This window comes from Hibiscus syriacus, unplaced genomic scaffold, assembly GCF_006381635.1.
Source record: "Hibiscus syriacus cultivar Baekdansim isolate YM2019G1 unplaced genomic scaffold, ASM638163v2 tig00110546_pilon, whole genome shotgun sequence".
Lineage (NCBI taxonomy): Eukaryota > Viridiplantae > Streptophyta > Magnoliopsida > Malvales > Malvaceae > Hibiscus > Hibiscus syriacus.
Window position 1 is genome coordinate 449,214 of NW_024062773.1, and position 8,269 is coordinate 457,482.

At 33.1% G+C, this 8,269-nt stretch overlaps 2 protein-coding genes across 2 annotated transcripts; both read right to left on the bottom strand.

The window, feature by feature from the left end:
* Nucleotides 1-23: 23 nt before the first annotated feature.
* On the bottom strand, nucleotides 24-2,418 carry LOC120130360 (ferritin-3, chloroplastic-like). The gene is made up of 8 exons (XM_039147611.1): nucleotides 2,026-2,418; nucleotides 1,622-1,705; nucleotides 1,475-1,535; nucleotides 1,298-1,385; nucleotides 829-890; nucleotides 606-671; nucleotides 451-514; nucleotides 24-325 (listed from the first exon to the last, which is right to left on the bottom strand). Exons 1-8 carry the CDS (start codon nucleotides 2,346-2,348, stop codon nucleotides 189-191), a joined length of 885 nt encoding a protein of 294 aa, XP_039003542.1. The 5' UTR covers nucleotides 2,349-2,418; the 3' UTR covers nucleotides 24-188.
* A 4,100-nt stretch (nucleotides 2,419-6,518) lies between these two features.
* LOC120130334 (abscisic acid receptor PYL4-like) lies at nucleotides 6,519-7,396 on the bottom strand. Its single transcript, XM_039147590.1, has one exon. The coding sequence runs from the start codon at nucleotides 7,217-7,219 to the stop codon at nucleotides 6,566-6,568; it is 654 nt and encodes a 217-aa protein (XP_039003521.1). The 5' UTR covers nucleotides 7,220-7,396; the 3' UTR covers nucleotides 6,519-6,565.
* Between the last annotated feature and the right edge of the window lie 873 nt (nucleotides 7,397-8,269).

The following is an 8,269-nucleotide window of genomic DNA, read 5'->3' on the forward strand; positions in this document are numbered from 1 at the left end:
GATGAAAAAGAAAAATCCTAGTTTCTTACTTACAAGTTACAACCTCAAGTTCATCCCCTACCTTTGATTAGGTAGAAAAAATCTCAAGCCAGACTTCTCTGGAATTGCACTGATGCTGCAGGCAATATAATACCTTAGACAGGAAATCCATGAATCTACTTTGATTAAAAGACTATTTAAAATATCCCTTATGAACTACTTACAACCCAAACCTCGACACAGTTTATACAACCTACAACTTGCAACCAAAATGACTCAACAAACACCTTAAAGAAACAACTTCTGATATGGAATGGAGCTTGCTCATGCAATAGCTTCCACACCCCTGAATAAACACAGGACACACATATCAGGCACAAAAATAGATGAACAAGATGAAATCATGGGGATTTAGAGTTAATAGCAGCTTTCAGGCAAAAAAAAAAAGACCAAAGAAGTTTAGACTCTTACCATGTCCTTTTCCAACTCTTCTTAACTGAGCCACATATTCTGATATTTTCTTGATGGCCTCCACCTATAAAGAGAGAGCACGACGGAATCAAAATCCCTGATTTCAGTATTCATTAGTAAAAATAAATTTTATAGACACCAAAATTGTATTATACCTGCTCAGCTAAGTATTCCCGTTCGATAAATTCTGTCAACTGCACGTCATGGTTCAGCACAGTTACCTATTTATAAAAACCTGAAATATTAGTTAAAAAAATGTGTGCTATCACCTTATTATCACTTTTAAAATCAAAATTCACAACTACATGCAGAGAACAAGATAGAAAAGAATTATATATATATATATATATATATCGAGATTGAGAGAGAGAGTCTTACACTATGCAGGTTCAAGAGCTTTTCATTTTTTAGTTTCTCCAGGGACAAGGCAAGCTCCATTGCTGAACCAAAGAACTAAACACAATCGGCTTCATTCGCATATGATATGCTAACATCTAAAGTATATTTTTACTACTTTTGACTAATATGACATTATCATGCGATCCGGTTCGACATTAAGAAATATAATGGGATGATCACATAACAAATTTAAAAATGCTCCAGGACGTTAGAAAGTGAATGTTCAAGAAATATCTCTTCCTTGGCTAGATTCCTTATAAAGGACTACGAACACACCAAGCATACAATTTACAAACATACTTCATAGCTACAACGTGAATCTAACCTATATCTCATTGTATTTTTCATGTGGATGTATTTTACCTGACGGTAGAAAAAGAAGGCAACCGAATAAGATACAAAGTACATTTTACTAAACAAGCCTCAGGCTCTAATAATATCAACTTACCATAAAATGCATCTCCTTTATCTGCATGATCAAACTCAGAGAGGGGCATCAATATGGGCTGCAGCTTCACTTTTCCACCTCGTTTATTCTGATAAATAATAAACAACCCAAATCAGGAAACAATGGCATAACAAAAGAACAGCAACAATAAGAAAGTGAGTCCATGGATAAAAGAACCTGGTATTCCATCAATTTCTCTGCATGCTCTCTTTCTTCTAAACTCAATTCCTTGAAGAACCTATTCGCAAGGGGAAGTCTGACGTTAGCTCATAAAAGAGGGTTCCAAAAATACTCAACAAACTCAACTTTTTCAAGAAGAAGTACTTGGCAAGACCCTTGAGTGCAACGTTGTCCCTATCGAAGTAGGCGAACATAGCATGATATACATACGAAACATTGTATTCCACACTGTCATTCCAAAAGAAATGCACAAAACATTAGAAAGCGTATACACACCAAAGCCATCAGAATAAGCCAAAATTCATCTTTACAAAGAAAATCAAATCAACACATCCAGGAAATCATTCAAAAATTATTTTTCAAAAGAAAAGAATTGAATTGTTTTTATACATTAGTAAGAAGACAAAATCTATTTTTTCTCACACAAATTTGCAGGTCAGAGAATAAAATAAGTATGTTTTCAAAGAATTTCAAAACTGATACCATCAGAAAATACATTTTTTTCCAAATACAGAGTTGGCTTTAGAAACTATAAAAGAAAGACCCACTTGATTTTTTCGTTGATTGAAGCTTCACAGTCATCGGTGAACTTTTGGCGAGCCAGAGAAACTTGAGGGGCGGTGGGTACAAGATCAAGCTCCTTCTTCACTTCCTTGAAGGGTTCGAAAACAACACCAGTGAGCGGCTTGTGGTTGGCCCCTTTGGTTGCACAAACTACGACATACCCAATTCCATTTCCTGGAGAAGAAAGCCGATGAATCGAAGAAGAAAAGGAATGGAAAAGAGAGGCTTGAGATGAAGAAAGAGAGGAAAACAGTGGACCCTCTTGAGGATTTAACAAAGAAAATGCTGGAGCAGCTTTCAGCAACATGGCTCAGAAAAACCCGAAACTTTTGAGTTTTGACGAAAATGGGAATCGAGAGATCTGCAAACAGTGGAGGGTCGAAGGAGTAGGAGAGAGTGAAAATAAGAACTGGGAGAGGGATGAAACGTGTACGGTCCAGATGAGTGGGGGAGCGTGGCATGGGCATTATTAAATGAAAACCTCGTTAATTATTTTTTGGGTAAAGTATACAAATGGTCACTAAACTTTTCAGATACTTACATTTAGATCCATAAACTTTTAAAACTTGCAATAAAGTCACCAAACATTTAGTTTGTTTGCAATATGGTCCCGACGTAAAGACCGTTTCACTGCCGTTAGGATAAATTATATAAATGGTCATTGAACTTTTCAGTCGCTTTCATTTAGGTCCTCCCAACTTTAAAACTTACAACACAATCATCAATTACATTTTAAACCCCAAAATCCAAAATACTTTAATTACATTTTAAACCTCAAATTCCTAAATACTTTAATTACATACTCAACCCCAAATTCATAATCCATTTTCAAAATCTATCATAACAAACTGAACTTGAAGCAGTAACCTTAAACCCTCAAAACATAACCGTTTCGAAAAAATTTAACCAATTATAAGCGATTATGTTGGGTTTAGGGTTATGCTGGACATAAATACTCAATTCAGTTTACAAAATAGTTGACTTGAAATTTTTTCGATTTGAGTTTATAAAATGTAAATTAAGTTGAATTGAATTTTTAAGTTTCTGTTTAAATTTAATTATAAATATTTATCATATTATAATATTATTTGATTTTAATTCAGTTCAGTTTATAAAATAGTTTACTCGAAATTTTTAAAATTTGAGTTTATAAAATTTAAATCAAGTCGAATTGAATTGAATTTTCGAGTTTCTGTTTAAATTAATTATAAATATTTATAATACTATAATATTATTTGATTCTAATTTAAATAATTTTTAACCATTTACAATACATATATTTCTTCATATTTTTTCCATATATGATATACATCATACAAAGTCAAGGGATTTGACTCAAACTTAAAAATTAATCCACTAATTACTAAAAATTTTGAGATATTCGAGTTGTATTTTACAATTCGATTTTAACTTGAAATTTTTTTAAGTTGAGTTTATGAAATTAAAACTCAAAGTCAATTTGTATCAAATTTTTTGAATCAATTCAAGTCAAAAAATAATTTTTTCGAATCGAATTGAGGATTGTTCATTTATAGTTGGTTAAATCTAACTTTTAAATCCTAAACCCAACATAATCACTTATTGTTATGGACTCAAAATGAACTAAATGTTGTTGATTATGTTGGGTTAATTGGTGGGGAAATTTAGCGTTTAGGGTTATGTTTTGAGGGTTTAGGGTTATTGCTTCAAGTTTCATTTGGTATGGTAGATTTTGAGAATGAATTATGAATTTGGGGTTGGGCATGTAATTGAAGTATTTTTGGAATTTAAGGTTTAGAATGTTATTGAAGTATTTTGGAATATGGGGTTTAAAATGCAATTGATGATTGTGTTGCAAGTTTTAAAAGTTAGGGGACCTAAATGCAAGCGCCTGAAAAGTTCAGTAACCATTTATTTAATATACCCTAACGGTAGTGAAACGGTCGTTACGTCAGAGACCATATTGCAAACGAACTAAATGTTTGGTGACTGTATTATAAGTTTTAAAAGTTATGAGACCTAAATGCCAACGTCTAAAAAGTTCAATGACCATTTATATATTTTACTCCTTTTTAAAAACAACAACTGTGTCAGATTAGTTAGGAAAATAACCCTAAATAATTCACGGAAGACTATCTCACTTTCTATAAAACAAATTTAATGGATCTCACGTTTTATAAGACGTGAGACCCATCAACTTTTAAAGATAAAATCATTTAATATTGGATAAAAACAATAATAAATATATAAAACTCATTTTTCGTAAAATATAAGATCTGACTTTACTTTTGACAGAACACGAAATTTTATACGTAAATAATTTAAGAGTTATTTTTTAACTAATCTGACATGAAGACTATTTTAAAAAAATAATCAATGAGGGTTTTTCATTTAATAATATCCGTGGCATACAGGTGGGCGGCTCGTCCCTGGATGTTGATTTGGATATATCAAATTATATATGGGTAAAGTACATACACAGCCCCTCAAGTATAAGGTTTTATTTTACCGAGTTCTCCAATTATTAAAAATTATAAAATAAACCCTCAAGTATATGTTCTAAACTCATCTTTTTTTGTTAAAAAATTGAGAATTGTATGAGTTTTACATTAACATGCTAATTGAAATATGATAAGATAATATTTTTGTGGTGTCTACTGGCACCGTCGTTTCTTTCAAACACATGCTCGATTATATAATGTTTCAAGTACTTGCTCGATGACATAATATAAATGGAGAGTTGATCCCTAAAATATAGCTTAAGTGATTCTATGATCAAATTTTAACATATTTCCAATTAATAGGTTAACATCTAATTCAGATAGCCACTAATTTCTTAACGAAAAAGGACAAATTGAGAATGTAAGAAAAACCAGGTGATCATTTTATAACTTTTAATAATTTGAGAATTCAATAAAATAATGACATGTAATTAGAAAATTATTTTATAACTTTTAGTAATCGAAGATTTAACAAAACAACACCTTATAATTGAAAAATCATTTATGTATTTTACTCATTATATATTTATATGTTCAAATTATTTTATAGGTATCTATATATTATTAATATTATATATATCTTTATATATTCATATATCTATATTATATTTGTGTTGTTTTTATGCGTATTTTAATATGGGGTAAAGACTTGAGGTACACAAATTATTATGTAATTATTTTACTCTTATTTTGATCACTTAATTTAAAAAAAATTCAATTTATTAACTAAATTTTATACATTAATTTTTTTATTAATCTACCTTTAACATTGTAACGGGGTTATAATATAATCTAATAAAACAGTGTTTTATAATCAACCTTGGATTCCTCTGACGGATTGCAACAATACATCTAATTGAAAGGTAAGGGGAAAAGGTTTGCTAACTTTACTCCCCATATATAAGAATCATCTGATTACGGATTCTTTGAGAATTCAGATTTGAGTATTATGAATATTAGAGGTTTGAGTCTTCCATGTAAAAAAGTTAGTCATTTTTAAACAGATAATATCTTATATTTACCTCGAATTAATAAAAAAATATATGATTTGTTTACCAAAATTATACCACGGTTTTCATCTAAAATAACACTTTAACAATCACATTTAACGTCTCAATATGTTTTATAAGAATTTTCCTGATTATCTTCAAATCGTGTTCAGTTGTAGTGATAAATAATTAAATAATAAGAAGTGACCTTAATTAAAAATTAAATAATAGACTAAATTAAGGTTTGAGCGGTAGAGAGTCAAAAGAATTAAAATGGGTGGGGTTTTAATTAATTTGTTACATAGACCACTAATATAATGTTGAACATTAAAAGCCTCCGTACCAAGTTGCCATACAACTTGCATCATCTTCTCTAAAACCACTGGCAAATTTATATCCACTTGCATTGTCTGCTGCATCAACTTAGCAAATTAAAAATCAGGGAGCATATATTAGTTACATGGTTAATCAAATTTACTCCTGCACTCTTTTTGCACTTTAAAATGAGAGATTCGACATTTGTTATTTGAATGATTTTATAAAAAATATTTTATTATTAATTTTTCTTTGAAATGTATTGTATGAAAAGGAGTTTTTATTTGCTTTTTTCTTGTGTGGGCTTCAAATTTAATCTTGTTTGCTCAGAGAATAAATATAGATGGATATAAAAGTGTTATTTAAGTAAATCATAACTTTTGTATCGGCTCGAATCAAAGTGATCTCCATAAAAAAAATTATTGTTATTTATTGAGGGCTTAAATTCGAGTACCGGGGGTAAGCCTTTAATATCAAGGGTATTGTTATTACCCAGATAAAAGAAAAATCTGTATCTCGTATACATACAAACACAACACAAACAATAAAATTATTGAAGTTGCTAATAATTGTAAGCAAATGTTTCTCATATACATAGAGAGAAATGAACAGAAAAATGGCGAAGAAATGAGCCAGAAATTAAAAAAAAAGATAAAAAGAAAAGAAGACATACTTAACATTTGGAGCCACTGATGTACCGTCACCTTCATCGTCAGCAAGACCCCTTTTTTTTGAAGTAATTATGGAGCTGGTAATGCTTCTGTTCTAGCTATATTTTCAGACACTCGAGCCAAAGATTGAAGGTTGCAGCGTACAATTGTATCCACAAAACTGCATGTATCTTCTCTATCGTTACCGGCAGGTATATCAACAACGTAAGATTCGAAGACCACTGTCCCGTTACCGTCGGGTGAACCGTGTAGGGTTGTGACAGACTTGTAATTGGTCAACCGATGATCACCTCCAACTATGCTAAAGCTAAGCACATGGCGTTCATCGTCTAGGATCTCTAGCTTCTCCATGCTGGATGCCGCCGGGAGGCCGGACACCACATGGACCTCACGGAGGGAACCCACGTTGTTGCCATCTCCGACGATAACTTGGCAGCTCTTGAGGAATTGCTTATAAGCTTGAGGGTTATCAAACCGACGAACTATTGACCAAACGGTTTCAATAGGGGCTTCGATGGCTTGGACAACCGCCGAACAACATTGGTTAGGCCCCAGGGTGCGGATATGGTATGTCGCCACCGTGTCGGGCAGCGAGATCCAGCAAGGAAGAGGGAAAAACCTATTCAACGTGGCGGCGGTGGTAGGTTGTTGATGAGTTTGTTTCTGGCGGCAGCCGGCGATGGTGGCGGCAAGGGGTGGATGGAGCTGCAGTGAAGAAGGCATGGCTTCAAATACGATAAATGCGGTACATAAACGCTAGGGAAAGTTGATTATATAAAGGAGAAATAATTATAAGATCAAAAGAAGAAACAGATCTGCTTGAAATAGTTTGAAGGATTTGTTTGGGAAGAGTTGGAGTTGTAACAAGAAGAAAAAAGGAAGAGATTACGCTGCAAGTGGTTCACCTAGTTGCAGCTTCTCTTTTTGGACTTTATTTAATATATGTATATATATTACTATTTTTTATAGTACAAGACTGACATTTTCTGAATTATTATTTTTCCTTTAATAGGTGTGAATTATGAGCTTTATTAGGTCGTAAATACTTATTATTAATATGTCTTTCATTGACACAGTGCAGTTTGGATAGTATTTTTTGACAAAATTTTCGAGATAATGTTATGAAAGAAATTAATTCACGAGTTAATGCACTCTCAAGATTAATTGCTCAAATAAGGTGAAATTCACAGTGTTGGTCGTAGGTCGTCATGCACTCCGGGCGACCTACCCTTGCTCAAACAGAGAGAATGAACGTGAGAATGAACGTGTTACATGGCACATGCACGTCCCAACACATAGGTCGTCATGCCCTCCGGGCGACCTTGTAGGTCGCCATGCCCTCCGGGCGACCTACCCTCGCTCAGCTTCCCTCGGATTCCCTCGCATAGCTCGCTCGTTTACCCTCGGATGCCCTCGCATAGCTAGTTCGGATGGCCTCGGATGCTCTCGGATGGCCTCGGATGCTCTCGGATGGCCTCGATCGGATGGCCTCGGACCAGGAAGACATGGTGACCTAGTAGGTCGCCCGGAAGGCATGGCGACCTACGGCCACACTGTTGATTTCGCCCTATTTCAGCAAATAATATAAGGAGTGCATTAGATCGTGAATTATTTATTTTGAGTGTATTATATCGTGAGTTTAGCCGTCTCTTTTATATATAAAAATATTATTATAAATATATTAAGATTGGAGCTGAAGATATATGTAGTAATTTGCAATATAATATATTATATGGTGTGTGGGTGTGGATTATATATTGGCATGCATAATTC